The following is a 17,616-nucleotide window of genomic DNA, read 5'->3' as shown; positions in this document are numbered from 1 at the left end:
GAAAAAATTGCAAATTGTTGGTGGCAAACTCATTTCGCTCTTAAAAATTAAACAAGGCATGCATTGACATGATCCAAAAACTAAAATGCTCAAGAGACATGATTCTGACTGCAAAATTATATTTTAGGAAACTTTACATACGATATTATTGCACAGGGTGTTTTAAATTAAAACAACCCCTCGATTAACCCTGTATAATATGCCAAATACTAAAGTTTATAAAAAACTGAGTTTACGAATAAAAAGTGATATAATTATATAATAATAATAGCTCCCGTATATAGCGATTAACGCCTTGGGAGTAGCAAGGTACAGCTTGCTATACTAGAGCCGTTCGGTATACAAAGAAGGTAATGTGGCTAGCACTATGCTTCAACCGCCTATTATTACCTCAGGATTGTCAATCCCAAGTACTCATTTAAGGCTGAGTCGACCTAGGTACCCAAACTATTTTTATTTTAATAAAAATAGTCGGCTGATGAAATGCCGAGTGTGGGAATCGAACCCACACCTTGAGATTGGTAGACGAGAGCCTGTACCTCTACGCCACCGAGCACCTTGATATAATTATACAGCTTGCAAAAAAATTGATGAAAATAGGGCTAAAAATAACAAAAATATAACACTTTAAATTTGGCCAAAAATTTCTCCGTTGCGTTTTTTTGCATTGAGTGTATAATAAAGATTGTAATGGAATACATTGGCTGTAAGAAAAAATTAACACATTGCTTAATTTATCCAGTGGCGTATAGTTATGCTAAGCAGCACACTGATGTGAACTTAGCAGCCAAAAGATAGCGGCCGATTTGCCGGACATAACCGAAGGGCCAGTGGCGTCGGGCGACTTAACTTAATATGAAATAATCATACAATTTCTTGCAGGAGGATTTTATTAATATTTAAATAGTACTAAAACGAAGTATGCTTCATTATGTTAATATATTATTACCGATATTTTTATATCGGATTAATTATTATAATTTCAAATTGACACGCCTAGTTTCAGGAGGTATACCGGGTGCGTCTCGAAAGTGGCCTAGGTATCCCTATAACTTTTATATTTTTACAGATAAAAAACGAGATTTGGTATGGTATAGTATATATGACATAAATTAGGATTGATTGACGTATTCAACTGTTTTTGGTCACTTCTGTTTCACGGGAAATGTCTACAACTTTTGATTTTTAAATGGCACCCTCGGTATATTTTTACTTTATTCAATAAAAAATTACATTCTCAATAGAATGCCATATCATATGTCAACTTTTGACATTTTCACTTAAAAAAAATTGCATTTTAAATTTCAATCAATCTAGAGTGTCATCCATGGCTGTGTTTAAAACACTAATTTTTAATCAAGGAGCCTGGGAAAAATAGATTTTCTCGTCTAATGTTTTTCTTGTCTTGTCCTGGCCGGTTAAAAGATGCCCAAGTCCAAGTATTTTAAATCATATCTTAATTTTTTCAAATAGAACGAAGGTGGCTCCTTAGCATATTTGGAAAAAGCATTTTTTACGAATAATTTGGTACCACACACTATTTGGAGTTAAATTGTCATTATGAACTGCATGTTACAACTTCAATCACAGATTTCAATTAATCCATATGGGAAAATGACAAAAGTTGACATATGATATGTCAGTCACGGGGGTGTCACTTGTATATGAAAACAGGCAACAGTCAAATTTAAACGTGCCAGGACCAACGACAAAGAAAGCAACATCTGCCAGGCATTGGCTTTCTTTGTCACTCACATTGCTTAAATTATGGAGTGTAAAAGAGTGGGAGAAATAAACTCTTATGGGACTTTTTATTGAAAAGTGGTCACAAAATGGGAAGAATAAGGGGTTTGCCAAAATGACCACAGTGGCGCTAAAAACATAAATCTAAAAAATGAAAAGTAACCATAGATAAGAGATAAAAATAAATATAACCAAACATTACCCAAAAAAAGTTTTGTTTTTATTTTTTAGAATATTAAATAATTATTGTTTATCAATATTTTGTGCTTTATTTATTATTTAACAATGGTTAAAGTGTGTGTGGTGCGAAGTTGATTGAATAGCTGATGGAAAAATAAAGAGCAAAGGCAAAGCCTACGGTATGTAAAATACATAATATAATTCAGTATTGTATTATTTGTATTATATGCAAAAATTAGAGTCAATCAAAAGTGTAGTAAACATTTTTCGTAAGATTATTGACATACATGTTACAAAGTATATTTTTACAATCCTTTTTATAAAGTTACAACCTGAATAAAATTTATTATTAATGATTTTAAAGTTTGACAGACATGCACAAATTGTTGGCATTTTTTTAAACAAGTAAAAGTAGGAAATAAATAAAATTGTAGGTACTTTCAAGAACTAGTTAACTGTAAGTGCTGTATTTTAATAATCTATCAAAATCAAAATCATTAGGATAATAGACATGATGATAATTGACATGAGGTATTGATTTTCAGACAAGAATTACATTACAGCGATGGTCAAAAGCATTTAGATATTGCTTTGAAATCTACAGATAAGGTTTCATTTTAAAGAACAAGATGTTAAAGTTTATGATAAAATTGTCATCAGAAATACAGTCCACTTGCAGTATTTACATAGGAAAATATTGGAGGATGAAGTTCTACCTACTGCCTCAAGTTAATTTAAATTCTGAGTTGCAACAAGCAAGAAGGGCACCATTAAATGAATATTATACCCATAAGTATTATTATACACACAAAAAGTAATGTTATACACATAAATAATAACATTTTGTAGAGCAACAACAGAATAAAAAACCAAAATATGAACAACAGCAACTAAAACAGGAACCATTAAATGAGAGCAACAACAGAATAAAAAAGTACAATTTGATCGAATAAAAAACGGCGTCAGCGATGCCTATGAAATGAAGATTGCTGTCATTTTATATGTAAAATGATATGGAGAATGTCATCGAGATGTTCATTTCCAAGCCAACTGGACCGCCGTGTTTTTTCGATCATACAGTGTCTAATGCTACACATAAACATCCCTTGATAAAGATAACATTTTGTAGAGCAATAACAGCATCAAATAATGGAAATAATGGACCCTACTGCTCAAATCAAAAACAAAATTTCATCATTACCACTTTATTGGTTATATCAATAAAAGAAATTATTGAGTTTATGAGTCTAGATCCTACAAGCAAGCAATCTATCACATAATTTTAAATGAAGATTTATCTATTATAGTATGTATAAACACTTTGCATCTTTTATTCAATGTTGTAATGAATTAACAAATTGCAGGTAATTTATTCTAATAACAAAAAAAAACTTTGGATCAAAAAATATTTTCTTCTGATGAGGTTTATGAATATTAAAGTCTGTTGAAGTTTGGCCATTATGTGTTGGTATACAATTTATTTATGATGTTACAGTAGTTAACCGATCATCCGAGTACGAAACATGTTTAAAATCCACTATTCTTAATGAATGGCAACTACCAACTTGAGAGGAAGCTAAGAGAAAGGTTCAATTGGGTGGACTACAAGGAAAAGGGACATATACATGAGGATCTGGAAGGGCTATAACATTACGTCTCAAGCCATGGGACAATAGGAAACGAAATTCAAAGGAAAATATTACAATACGTTGGATGCAAATTATAGTGCAAAGAATTGAGAAAAAGAATTATTAAAAGTAGTTATTGTTACGATAGTTAAACCATCCGACTACCAAATATATTTAAAATCCACTATTCTGAATGAATAGCAACTACCAACTTGAGAGGAAGCTGCGAGAACGATTCTATTGGGTGAACTACAAGGAAGACATGAGCATCTGGAAGGGCTATAAAATTATATTATTTCACGTTTCAAGCCATGTTGGAATAGCTGGGAGTGAAAAAGAAGATAATACTGCACACCATTCTTGTCTAGAAGTAGTTGATATTAAGGTAGTTAAACCATCCTACTATCGAACATTTAAAATCCACTATTCTGAATGAATGGCAACTACGATGGGGCAAAACGTAAATAAATACTTGTACAGTATAAAATTATATTATATTGGCTTAATTTTTATACTAAATAAAGTGTGTTACGTTATTTTAGACCTGCATTATATTTATTTAAATCCCATATCATCAATTAAACTTTTAATAAAGTTTTCCTAATTATAATTAATATTAGTTTCAAACTAATTTTTTTTCATCTTGAATGGATTTACGAAATAACTTATGAGAAACAATAAAAAAGAGGCTCAGTCTATTGCTTCTGAATAATCGATAATAAAACCACATATTGACTTACTTTTATACTAAATAAATGTAGGTATGAAGTTATTTTAAAGCTGCATTATATTTATTTTAAACCTATCACCAATTATTACTTTAAATAAAATTTTTCTTAATTATAATTAACATTAATTTTAAGCTTAAACGATCAGAATATTTTTTCGTCGTCTTGAATGACATTTGCGAAATAACTTATGAGAAACAATAAAAAAAGGGCCTAGTCTATTGCTGCTGAATAAAAATCTGTAAGTTATTTCATGTGACATGAAAATTAAATTTGTATTTTTTTGAAACCCGGGGCTTCACGTTACGATTCACGTCAAATATTTATGTCTTTTGAATCAGCTGATTCAGCGGCTCTAAAAATGTTCGGCGCATGTCTTAAATTTTAGGTTCTTGCTACAGCAGCGCCATCCTAATTCTTCCCTTTTTTTGACCATTTTTTAATGCACGGAGTTATTTCTCCTTACCTCTACACTCCATACCTATGGCATACCTGGTATGGCTAAGCATCACAACCAGAGATCACAACAAAACATGGAATCACAATCACCGTACAAGTAAAGAGCAGAAAACTGACATGACTGGACAATAAGAGTCTAAAATGTACAAACAAATATACATACAACAAGTATTACAAATAAACATCTAAATTACGGATGTATTCGACTGCACTGTCTATCGAATAAAGTAGAAATATACCAGGGGGGTCATTTAAAAATCAAAAGTTGTAGTCGTTTCCTGTGAAATAGGAAATAGGAAATAATCAAAAACAATTGAATACGTCAATCAATCCTAATTTATGTCATATACTAATATACCAAATATCGTTTTTTATCTGAAAAAAGAAAAAAGTTATAGAGGTGAAACATTTTTGAGATGCGCCCGGTATATCTCCCCCGAGAAGTAAAATATCTAAAAGGATAAATAAAATTATTTAAAATGTTTAAATCATCTACTACAAGAACCCTTTATTTTTAGCGGATTCGGATTCTACGCATTGCAGGGTGTCTCATTTTCGTATATTTTATGGAGTTTCTCGTTTATGAGTAGAGATACAAAGATGCGGTTTGCACTGCGCTACTCTTTTATGAAAATAAATATGGTACACACAGATTTGTCCTAGCCCTCTTACTTGCTGAAATATACGGCAAATTTGAAAATTTTGCATTTTTCGACTCCCCTCGTCACGCATATTCTCCCGTGATCGGTTAGTGAGGCCAAAATTCGATCGGCGGCCATACTTTGGTGACAAGATTTTGAAGTGACAGCGAGCGAATTTTTATGTTTTTTGTAACAACTGTTTTGTTTTAAATTTATAAACTGTGTTGTTTAGTATGGTGAGATGTTCAGCGCTGGTTCAGCGTATGGCTGCAAAGGCCGAAGCGAGAAAAAAGTGGCTGGAATTATTATGTGGCCATAAAATGTACATTTTTTTTATTATAGCAGTAAAAATATGTAAAATGCTTTTAATATGTCTTGTACCACAACCAAACCAAACTATTTTTAATAATTCCAAGTAATATTTTCAGTATCCTGTAATTTAATAAATGTTTGAAACTATAAATATTGCTACTCAGACCGGATTTCACCAGTGGCGTAGGGAATTATAATCAGGGAAATACAATTTCTGCAATAAACATTTTTTTATATATTTTACATATAAAAAAATGTATAAAGTATTGTTATCAAATATGTAAAATAATTGTAAACTATAAAAAAATTAAAAATTCTAGTGATAAAAAATCTATATGTATAGTTATATAAAACTTAAATTTACCTGCCAAGATTTGTTGGGGGTGGACAAACTTGTGGTGGGCTACTTGTTACTACATACATATATTTTTTTAAATATTCTTTCAAAGAATTTGCTAATTTAAGTGTATAATAATAGTTTCAGTGAGTAATTAATAAAAATTTAAAAATAAATAAAATAACAAAGCTTCTAGAATTGTTTTATTTTTTTGTGAATAAATTCGGATATTCTTAAAAATAGGATATTCTTGTGATTGAAGTAACAAATATCAAAAATTACATTATTCATTGAATCCGTACGCAAGTGTGAAGGGTAATGGCTAGATTCATTATTATACCGTATGATCGAAAAAATCGGCGCCTTGTTTGTTTGGAAATGATAATTTCACAAATGAATATTAAAAATTACATTATTCATTGAATCCGTAAGCAAATGTGAAGGGTAATGGCTACATTCATTATTATACCGTATGGTCGAAAAAAAAAACGACGTCCACTTGGCTTGTAAATGACGATCGACGACATTCCCCATATAATTTTACATATAAATGACAGCGATCTTCATTTCATAGCCATCGCTGACGCCGTCTTTTTTCGATGTCGTTTTGTATAGTTTTTATGTCATTTTATATGTAGAGTTATATGGGGAATGTCATCGATCGTAATTTACAAGCCAACTGGACGTCGTTTTTTTTTCGATTATACGGTATAATAATGAATCTAGCCAATTCCCCTCACACTTGCTTACGGATTCAATGAATAATGTAGTTTTTAATATTCATTTGTGAAATTGTCATTTCCAAACAAACAAGGCGCCGTTTTTTTCGATCATACAGTATATATGTATATACACGTTTAAAATATATGTTATTACATTATTTTTTATTCAATTATACATTATACACAGGCTAATAAATAAATAATTGTCTTGATAATCAGTCCACTGTGACTGTTAAGTAAATTTTGCATTATCGACTTAGATATTCTAATATTATAAAGGTGAGACTATAAAATACAAAATTGTATATGCATTACTCAAGAATGAACGATATATTAGTTTACGTTTTAATAAATATTTTGTACCGTCTAGGTACAAGCTAATTTCTGATGCTACGCCATTGGAGAATTTCGTGTGGTGACAACACCTCACTTTCAATGCTACTGTTACCCATAAAATAATAAATACAAGACCGGAACCATGTACGTGAAATATTAAAATGGTTCCAACAAAGTTTCCCAATTATGACGGTGATGGCGCTGATCGTCAAAATTTTTGGACAGGGATTTTGCTTACCGACAATACGACGTGAGCTACGACCGGACCAGGACCAATCAGAATGATCAGTCTGTGGATCAGTCTTTCTTGGACATTTGCCGCGGAAGTGTGTGTTAATTTCTGTTGTGATAAGTGTGGTTGTGTTTGCAGTTTGATTTTTCGGTTTTGATATTATGTTAAAATTAATTTTGAAGTATTGTATCACCTGTTTTTATGCAATAGTACTTTTCTTAGTTCTATGATCTGATATGTTATGATTTGTTAATGTTTGTTTAACAATGTTATACCAAAGAGGTTATACTTAATATACTTATCAATTTGCATAGCCTAACTTTTTTATCAATAAACTTTGTAGATTTTCAGATTATTTAATTCCTTTTGTTTCTGTTTGTAATTTTATTTTTAAGACATATTATGTGCTTGTTTCACATAATATGTTTTAAAAATAAAATTGCAAATAGTGAATAAAAATAAAATAAAAAAGTGTATTTTACAATTCCCCCCGGCCCCGCACCCCTTTGGCTAACCTATAATGTCAGCTATGTCGAGAGATGGCGTTACGAAAATGGAACCGATTTATTACAAGGAACTTGGGCTTCTTTTTTGTTAGTATATTCTGTGTACAAGACCTGGTGCCACCTGTCTTGTCCCCAATGAGTTATATACAGGTCAAGATGTCGAAGGAATGGTGGGTTTATACAGCCAAATAAAATAAAATAAAGAATAAAATAAAATAAGAAATAAGGAATTCTTATTTGTGTGCGTTCATACAGTCAAATAAAATATAAAATAAGAAATATATATTTGCTCATGCGCAGTACGATGAGGCTGGATAAAAGTTAGCACTTTTACGATTGTTTATAGTAATTTTACTATTTATAGTATATTTATTTATTGTTGCCTACTATATTATACATTATACTTATGTGAAATTATAAAATAAAATTAAATCCAAACTGAAAATATTTGTAGGTTAGAAATTAAGAGTCACGAGCGCAGATGTCCTAAACTTGTAAACTGCTCCGAAATGTCACTGCGATTTTCTTGGAACTGGAGCAGTCACATACTGCGACGTTGGTGGAGCTGTGACAAAGTAGCGGACTGCGATTTCACAACCCACCTCTAATAAATACAAGACCTGGTGTTACCTGTCCTGTCCCCCAATGAGGTTATATACAGGTCAAGATGTCTAAGAAATAACCATAGAAATAACTAGTCTTGAACCCAACTTGAACCACTGGAACGCGCCCATTGTCATATTATCATATATTTGTCAATATGTCATTGTCAAACAAGTATCAAATCCGTATCCGTAATCCGTAATATGAATTCTGTAATCCAATCAATGGAATTACGGAATGGAGTACTTCAAAAGTTCTATTTTGAAATTGTTATTGGTTACTTTTACTGGCTAAAAAGTACTCATAATTAACTATAAGCTATGATATATTAGGTACATTTCATTACCGGAATTTAAAATTTTATTAATGTCTTATATTAATATATGTTCGTTGTCCCATTATTATAAACAAAATATATTATGATTTGAAGGTACCTCTGTGTAAACTCTTATAATGTGTGTAGGCATTTTTGGTAAAATATGCCATTGGGGCCCGTTAACGGCAATTGGTAATGATTATTTTTTAATTTTATTTTAACTTACTGTATTTATTTTACAGCAATAATAAAATTGGTAACCGGCATGACCATTCATTGCAGCAGTATGTGGTGGCCATCGACAACATTTGGAGGATTTTTGAATACATTATGTTTTATGAGTCTTTCTGGACTTACACTTTATAACTTTCTTTCTTCAATGTACCAAGGTCCAGGCTATTTACCTTTAAAGTGGAAACCAGTTAGTAATAATCAATATTTAAGTAAACTTACTATAACTACTTTTCTTTTTAGGAGAATCTTGATGAGTGCAAGTATTTGCAGAAATGTGGGGTATGCCAAGGATACAAAGCACCTAGATCTCATCATTGCCGTAAATGTATTATTTCTAAATATTATTGTATATTCATAGAATGGCCAGTATAAATTCTAAATGCTTTAGGTGGAAAATGTGTATTAAAGATGGACCATCATTGCCCCTGGATTAATAATTGTGTTGGATGGGGAAATCATGCACATTTTACATATTTTTTACTTTTTGCTACTATAGGCTGTGCTCATGCTTCCATAGTACTAGGATTTTCATTATATAGGTAAAACTGTTTAACTTAACACACAACGACAACATATTTAAATGGTTTTATTATAACTATTATTCATATGATATATTCCCATAATTATTTAATGCTGTTTTCAGGGCTATTAATAGGTTGAATTATTTATATCATAAAGTAAATAATGTTCCTCTAGTACATTTAGGCTTAACAGGGATGATACTGACAGTTCTTTCATTAGGCTTTGCTATCGGTGTTGTATGTGCTGTAGGGATATTATTTTATTTTCAGGTAAGAGAAAACTAGTTTGTATTGTTTTGTTTTTTTTATCACACTAATGCTTTGCTAGCTGAGGTCCATTTATAGAAATCGTACAGGAATTGAAGACTGGATTGTAGAAAAAGCTAATTATCGTAAGAGAAATCATGCTGATAAATTTAAATTTCCATATAATTTAGGATGGCGGAAAAATTTAAAACAAGTATTAAATTTCAGTGGCCATCCTATTGGTGATGGTATTAATTGGCCAATCGGTGAAGGATGTCATAAATATTCTCTTACAGTAATTATTTAATATTAATTTAAAAAACTCTATTATATTAAATTGTTTTAGGTAGAACAAATGGAACAAAAGAATGAGAAAAGACTTAAATCAAAAACTTATAAAATTATTAAACCAGCTTCAGGTTACTGGTTTCCATTATCACATGGTTTTACAGTATGCTATAATTTCCCTTGTACTGATGAAACTAGATTGAAACTAATGGTGAATGATGAAGTCAGAGTTACCAGATGGGGAAAGTAATAAAAAGTATTAAAATATTTTGGTAATTTGAAAATATAATCCATTTTTATTTTAGGTATTGGTTGTTTGGAGAAAAAAATCAAAGTAACATTCCAGAGGGTAAAGAGGCAATGTATAGACAAAGAGGATGGTTCCCAAGATGCTGTGCCATTGAATTATCAGAAAGGAATGATAATATATTGAAAGAACATTGTGATAAAAAACAAAATTAGTAAGTTAACAAAGAAAGTTATTTTTACATGCTACTAGAACTGAATAATTATAGACACTTAATATAAAAAATCCTGCTTAAAATTTGATATCTTATCAGGAGTTGGATTTTCAAGAAGTAGCATTCTTTTTATGTATTTTTTTTTAATATGAATATCTAGTCAACTTAAAAGAAATGTATTATATATTAGGATATTTTAATAAAACTAATTTTAATAACAAAGAATAAATAGTTAATTATTTACATGTTTAAAAACACATATTGATACAACACTCCCAATTTTTCCACCAAACATGAACTGAGGAGTTGGAATAATATAATGTAGCTTAAAAAAATCTTTATATTGTTCTTGCAGTTCACTGTGAGTCCAATTGCAGGATGTAATAATGAAATTTCCATTTGGTTTCAAAGCTTGCTTTATACTAACAATATACATTTCGCGGCTTTCTTTAGAATTTTCACTTAGACTAATGGCATCATATGTCCCTTTGTCATGTATAATATCATATGTATGTTCAAGACCTTTTAGTATATCGCACACATGATACCTAATTTGAAAATGTTTATTAGCTGCAATTGCTTTTGCTAAATTGACAGCTTTTTCTGAATAATCTAAGCCAGTTAGATCCACGTATCCTTCATTAGCTAACTCTATTAATATGTGTCCATTACCACATCCGACATCTACTATACTACAAGATTTCTCGATGTTTTTGAACATCCACAGAATTACTTTGTCAGCTATATCTTCACCAAACCATATTTCACCCATATCACCATGGTTAGAGAAATTATCAATTTCTTTTTTGTATCTATTTTCCCAGTATTGTAGTGTTCCTAATTCAGACGCTTCTAATTCTTCCATTGTTAATTGTGATATTAAAACATAAATTTATGATATAAAATATAATCAAATCAACCAATTTTACACATAAAAAAATAAAAAAATAAACACATAACCTTAGAATTTATCCACAATCAAAAATGAGCATGAGAGCGTGGTATGTGTTTATTATTGTGTTTTGTGAATGCAACCAGTAAAAGGGAGCAAGCAGAGGAGCAAGTAATGTGTGTACTTTCGAAAAGTTTGTCAAATAAGTTTTATGGTTTCGGTTTTTCGGTTTTCGCTATATTTTGTGTTGTGACTTGTGCATATTAGGTAAATATTTTTTTAAATGAATCCTGAAAAAATTAATATTTTGCAAATCATTTCCATGAACAATTTTTCCGACCCCCATTTTATTTTTAACTCAGATAATAACAATTTAAATAAAAACATGACTAGACCTAACTCACCAGTTATTAATTTCAATCAGGAATTAGATAATTTCTTAAATGAAATTGATAATAGTGACCTGTAGTGACATTGTAAATCCAGACAACCTTTTTACACCATTTGAAATAGAAAACTTTGTTGATTTAAACCCATTTTCATAGCACATTTTTAACCGACGTTGAAAATAGAGACGTTGATTCGAACGAAATATTTTTGGAAGAACTGACGAATTACTCTATTTCAAAATTTGAGGAGTCATTAATACAGAATAGTAAGTTTAATAATTCTAATAATAGTGATGAAAATAAAGAAATTGATAATTTTAGTGAACTAGATTTAATAATGGAATGTATTGATGACTCCAAAAATGAGGGTCAGCCTAGTTCCTGTCAAAACATTTCTCCTTTTTCACCGGCACACTCTCAAAAAATAGAAGAGTTTAGTTCCGATGAAAAAGGAGAAACATTTAAGAATAAAATCGAATATTTTAAACCTTATTCAAGTATTTAAAACCTTATTCAAAATTAAAAACTCTTGGCTTCGCTTTGGAAGAATTTGTTAAAAAAACAAACATAACAAATGAAAATATAGGACTAGAACGTTTAAAAAAATCTTTCGATACTCTAGTGGATTCTTTTAATTAAATATTTTCTTTTAATCTATTTATACGTTTCCTTTTTCCAAATTTAACCTATCATATAACAGTATAAAATTTAATAATAAAACCATAAAATTATTTTACAGAATAAAATCGAAAGATGTTTAATTGTCCCTCGTGTAATAAAACCTTTACTCGTAAAGACAACCTATCTCGCCATTTAAAGAGTGCCTGCAACAAATCTTCCTTTCTAAACAGATTGTTGACAAAGTCTACACCTGAAGATAATAGTAAGATTTTTTTCATTTTATGTTATAACCTTTTGAAATTAACAAAATAATTGTCTTTATAGAGAAATATTGTGAAGAATGCAGAGTCAGTATCACAAAATTTATGGTTTGGTTATCTGCGATCAAACGCACATAAAAATAATTCTAAAATATTTTAACAACCAGGAGTACAAATTATTAAATCTGCATTCAAAGAACGAATAATAACATATAGATTATCTATGGAGGAGATGATCGTAAATGTTAAAAATTACTTTATAAAATTGGAACAAATGATTCTTCGTATATTTGAGGATCAATTAAGAAAACATACATGCCTTAAAATTAATATGGAGCTTTTTGGCTATTATTATAATCCAAGTACTGATAATCATGATGTAAAATCATTCAACACTCCATTTAAAGTAATTTGCAATAGTGCCAAAACAAAGGATGTGATAGAAGAATTTGCAACAGTTATTGACAATAAGGCAGATGAGTTCGCAGAAAAAGATTCCGGTAAGTGTTTAACTTTAATCTAAAATATATATGTAATTAATTTGCTTTCTGGTTTCAGGATGGATCTTACTTAATTTTATTCATTTGGAAATTAACATCAATAAATTCAATCCTTTGAGAGCATCATCATTTATTGAACTACCTCCTGAAATAGTACGACGTCAAGCTGTAGTTAATATAAGAAATAACGATGACTACTGCTTTGCTTGGTCTATCATGGCAGCTCTTCATACTCCAACAGGTGTTGACTTTGTTACATCATCATACCCTCATTATTCAACGGGTTTGAACACTGCAGGTATTAACTTTCCAATAACATTAAAAGACATTAAAAAATTTGAAAATCAAAACAATATTTCTATTAATGTATATGGTTTAGAAAAATATTATAATAAAAATTCTAATAATGAAGAATATGAAGTAATAGGTCCTCTACATTTCACAAATGCTAAAAAAAATATTCATGTTAATTTATTATTGATAAACGATGATGATGGAAATCTTCATTATTGCTACATTTCCGATCTTTCTAAATTAATTTCTAAACAACTTAGTAAACACAATGGTAGAAAATATTTATGCGAAGGATGTTTGCAATATTTTGATACAGAACAAAAATTACAATACCATAATAGTTATGATTGTGATCATGTTAAAATTAATTTACCTTCTAAAGAACTAGTTAAAGATAGATATGGAAATGTAGCATACGAAAATAAATATTAAAATTTATAAATTATCAAAAACAAATGGAAGTTCCTTTTGCGATTTATGCAGACTTTGAATGTATTTTAAAACCTTTAAATAATAATGAAAATGTAGAAGATCCAAATAGTTCATATACTGTAAAAAAATTTGAACATATTCCATACTCTTTTGCGTACTATGTCAAATGTTCATTTGATGTTGCATATTCTAAGTTTGAAAAATATAGAGGTTTGGATAGTGAAAAAGTTTTTATAAATTCTCTAGAACAAGATGCGTTAAATTTATATCACACATTTTTAAAGACTCCTAAGAAAATGAATACTCTAACAGAATTAGAACAAACTACATGTAACAATGCTAAAAACTGTCATATTTGTGATAAGCCACTTTTAGAGGATAAAGTTGCCGATCATTGTCACCATGATTGTCACATTACGGGCAACTATAGAGGACCAGCTCATTCTTTGTGTAATATAAACTATAAAATTCCTAATTTTATTCCAGTTATAATGCACAACTTACGTAATTACGATAGCCACCTATTTTTAAAGAATATGTGTTTAAATAAAGAACAACTATCAGTAATTCCACAAAATAAAGAAAAATATATATCCTTTGAAAAACATATTCATGTAGACAATTATTTTGATAGACATACAAGAAATTTAAAAAAAAAGAATCTATCACTTAGATTTATCGACTCATTTCAATTCTTATCATTTTCTTTATCTAAACTTTCAGATACCCTAAAAGATGAACTATGTATAGAAGTAAGAAATTTTTTTAAAGATGAGGAACATTTTAAACTTATTCGTCAAAAAGGTGTGTTTCCTTACAATTACATCGATAGTTTTGAAAAATTAGAGGAAAAATTTCTCCCTGAAAAAGATCAGTTTTTTAATAGTTTAACAGATGAACATATTTCTGACGAGGAATATGAAAGAGCTCTTAAAGTTTGGAAATTATTTGAATGTGAATGTATAGGACATTATTCAGATATATATTTGCTATCTAACACAATGCTTTTAGCTGATATTTTCGAAAATTTTCGAAAAACATGTTTGTCAGCATATAAACTAGACCCTGCACACTTTTAGACATATTCCGGTTTATCATGGAAAGCTTGTTTACGTTATACAGGTATAGAATTGGAATTACTGATAGATCCAGATATGATACATTTTTTTAAAAATAGTGTTCATGGTGGAGTAAGTTGTATATAACTAGAAAATCTGAGGCAAATAATCCTTTTCTTTCAAAATTTGATGCAACAAAACCTAATAAGTATATAATGTACTAGTGTATAATAGTGTACTAGACTATTTTGGATGGTTAACAGAAAAAGAAATAAAAGATCTAGATATTTTTTCAATTTCTAATACATCTAGCAAAGGTTATGTTCTAGAAGTTGATTTAGAATATCCTGAACAACTTCATGACTGTCACAACGATTTTCCTTTTTGTCCAGAAAATTATAAACCACCTAATTCAAAATCTACAAAATTAATTCCAAATTTGCACAATAAATCAAAATATGTTATTCATTACCAATTTCTAAAACAATGTTTGCAAAACGGTCTTAAGTTAACTAAAATCCATAGAGTGATACAATTTTCTCAATCTGCTTGGTTGAAAAAATTTATAGATTTAAACACAAAGTTACGTAATGAGTCTAAAAATGAATTTGATCGTCACACCTTTATATTAGCGAACAATAGTATATATGGAAAAACAATGGAAAATGTGGATAGGAGAGTTGATGTAAGACTTGTTACCGAATGGGAAAAAAACAAAAGGAAAGATGGGGCTGAAAATCTCATTGCAAAGCCGTATTACCGTATACAACAAACCAATATATGTTGGCTTTTCCATATTAGATATTTCAAAAACGGTTCTGTATGACTTATATTACAATTTTTTAGAACCTTTGTATAAAGATAATGTAGCTCTTCTGTATACAGACACTGATTCACTTATACTTGAAATTACAACAAATAATGTTTATCATGATATGCATAAAAATATTCATAAATTTGATACCTCCAATTATTTACCAAATAATATACATGAGATGCCTATAACACAATCAGTTGTTGGTAAATTTAAGGATGAATATGCTGGTGAACCCATTGAATCATTTTATGGTACGGGGGCAAAAGCATATTGCGTGAAAACAGAAAATTGTTTATTAAAGAAAGCCAAAGGTTTAAAAAAACATGCTATTAAAAACCAATTAGATTTTATTCATTATAAAGATGTAGTAGAAAATAATTCTAAAACTTTTTGCTCCATGTATGTTTTTCGTTGTAGACTACATTCAATTTTTACTGAATTAATACATAAAATTGCTTTGAATTCTGAAGATAATAAAAGATATCAAATTCCACATGATTTTAAAACACTTGCTTGGGGTCATCATGATATTTCATTTTACCAGTGGAATGCAGATAATCCAAACCTCGATATATTTTTTAAATAATACAATATATTTATTTTTAGTTTTAACATTTACCATAAAACTCTTTAATGGTGTGAAACATCAAACTTTACGCAATTATGAAAAGTTGAACTTATACTTATTAGAAATATAATGTATTAAATATTAAAACAGAAATAGCATTCCATTCTGGAATGATTTAAATTTAATTTATAATTCCTCTTATGAGTGTTTTAAACTTGTTATAATTTATAGATATTAGTTATAGAGTTATACAGGAACAAATATATTTTTTATGTATTTTAGTATTACATATTAAATGGTAATCTATGTAATAATGTATTTTTTAGACTGTAGTGACTCAAATAATTTTGTTGAATAAGTAAAATATATTTTTTACATGTTGGATAAGTTTTAATTGTTGTATTTTAAGTTATACCCTTGTTTATATATTCTTAAAGTTGTTCAACCGACTAGACAAAATGTGCTGCCAACTGGAGGACAAATCGTGAACCTTTCGGGGCGGAGTCAAAAATATCGATTATTTTCGTTATTTTCCTCAGAGTAATGTAATAATATAGCCCCGGGTTTCTGCGAACTTTAATAGTGATCAGCTGATTAAGAAATTTAAACGAAACTTTTATTTTATTGTAAATTGTGGATTATTTTTGCTTTTATTTAATACAGTATATATAATCAACAACCATTTAAAAAAAACATAATGTTTGTGTCATATGTCAAAAATGACAGGCTTTAGAAAAAAAAACAGGAAACACAAACTCATTAGGTATGTGATTATCTACAACTTTTATCTGAAAACTTTTTGTCTATAATACCGTATGATCGAATAAAAACGGCGTCAGCGATGGCTATGAAATGACGATCGATGATATTTCCCATATAATTTTACATATAAAATGACAGCGATCTTCATTTCATAGCCATCGTTGATGCCGTTTTTATTCGATCATACGGTAGATTATAATGTAATTAGAGACAAGTTTTAAAATAGCCAAAATTTGTTTTTTTCGAAATATCTAGAAAGCCTTGAACTTCTCCGAAAAATCCGAAAGGCGTATATTTATGACTCCACAAAACTGCAATTCTTTCCCCATTTAACAGACTCTCTATCTCCAGTAGTTCCCGAGATACCCACAGAGAACATCGTAGGAAACTCACACTGGATAGTATTTAGAAACTAACTATTATTATTTGACTAGATTAATTTGATTAATAAGACTTAATTTAATTTAAAATAAATTTGATCAGATTTTTTTTTCGATTCTACTACCAGAAAACCAAAATTATATGATAAC

The 17,616-nt window shown here is 29.5% G+C and overlaps 3 protein-coding genes across 5 annotated transcripts; 2 read left to right on the top strand and 1 right to left on the bottom strand.

Annotated features, from left to right (window-relative positions):
* The first annotated feature begins 8,469 nt into the window (after positions 1 to 8,469).
* Positions 8,470 to 10,718, top strand: LOC115886826 (palmitoyltransferase ZDHHC6). 2 transcript variants are annotated; one of them, XM_030906130.1, is made up of 9 exons: positions 8,471 to 8,759; positions 8,858 to 8,935; positions 8,986 to 9,164; positions 9,218 to 9,302; positions 9,366 to 9,516; positions 9,621 to 9,768; positions 9,827 to 10,039; positions 10,091 to 10,278; positions 10,338 to 10,718. In XM_030906130.1, the coding sequence occupies exons 2-9, from the start codon at positions 8,881 to 8,883 to the stop codon at positions 10,492 to 10,494; spliced, it is 1,176 nt and encodes a 391-aa protein (XP_030761990.1). In that variant the 5' UTR covers positions 8,471 to 8,759; positions 8,858 to 8,880; the 3' UTR covers positions 10,495 to 10,718. The 2 variants fall into 2 exon arrangements, with proteins under 2 accessions (XP_030761991.1, XP_030761990.1); XM_030906131.1 differs by lacking the exon at positions 8,858 to 8,935 and having other exon boundaries at positions 8,470 to 8,759.
* LOC115886828 (EEF1A lysine methyltransferase 2) lies at positions 10,688 to 11,382 on the bottom strand. The gene has a single exon (XM_030906134.1). The coding sequence runs from the start codon at positions 11,356 to 11,358 to the stop codon at positions 10,726 to 10,728; it is 633 nt and encodes a 210-aa protein (XP_030761994.1). The 5' UTR covers positions 11,359 to 11,382; the 3' UTR covers positions 10,688 to 10,725.
* An 11-nt stretch (positions 11,383 to 11,393) lies between these two features.
* Positions 11,394 to 16,813, top strand: LOC115886827. 2 transcript variants are annotated; one of them, XM_030906132.1, is made up of 4 exons: positions 11,394 to 11,652; positions 12,514 to 12,657; positions 12,720 to 13,155; positions 13,214 to 16,813. In XM_030906132.1, the coding sequence occupies exon 4, from the start codon at positions 13,905 to 13,907 to the stop codon at positions 14,958 to 14,960; it is 1,056 nt and encodes a 351-aa protein (XP_030761992.1). In that variant the 5' UTR covers positions 11,394 to 11,652; positions 12,514 to 12,657; positions 12,720 to 13,155; positions 13,214 to 13,904; the 3' UTR covers positions 14,961 to 16,813. Both variants share the same exon structure in this region, with proteins under 2 accessions (XP_030761992.1, XP_030761993.1).
* The last annotated feature ends 803 nt before the right edge of the window (positions 16,814 to 17,616 follow it).

Source organism: Sitophilus oryzae, unplaced genomic scaffold, assembly GCF_002938485.1.
Source record: "Sitophilus oryzae breed Bouriz unplaced genomic scaffold, Soryzae_2.0 scaffold_499_pilon_pilon, whole genome shotgun sequence".
Lineage (NCBI taxonomy): Eukaryota > Metazoa > Arthropoda > Insecta > Coleoptera > Curculionidae > Sitophilus > Sitophilus oryzae.
The sequence above is the reverse complement of the archived record's forward strand: the minus strand, read 5'-3'. Positions and strand labels throughout refer to the sequence as shown.

What these genes read in the sequence shown, in the direction of transcription:
- LOC115886828 (XM_030906134.1), bottom strand. Translation starts at nt 11,358, where the DNA reads ATGGAAGAATTAGAAGCGTCTGAATTAGGAACACTACAATACTGGGAA.
- LOC115886827 (XM_030906132.1), top strand. Translation starts at nt 13,905, where the DNA reads ATGGAAGTTCCTTTTGCGATTTATGCAGACTTTGAATGTATTTTAAAA.
- LOC115886826 (XM_030906130.1), top strand. Translation starts at nt 8,881, where the DNA reads ATGTGTGTAGGCATTTTTGGTAAAATATGCCATTGGGGCCCGTTAACG. An exon ending in CTAGGATTTTCATTATATAG is followed by an intron (nt 9,517 to 9,620) that starts GTAAAACTGTTT and finishes TGCTGTTTTCAG; the next exon opens with GGCTATTAATAGGTTGAATT. An exon ending in AGAGTTACCAGATGGGGAAA is followed by an intron (nt 10,279 to 10,337) that starts GTAATAAAAAGT and finishes TTTTTATTTTAG; the next exon opens with GTATTGGTTGTTTGGAGAAA.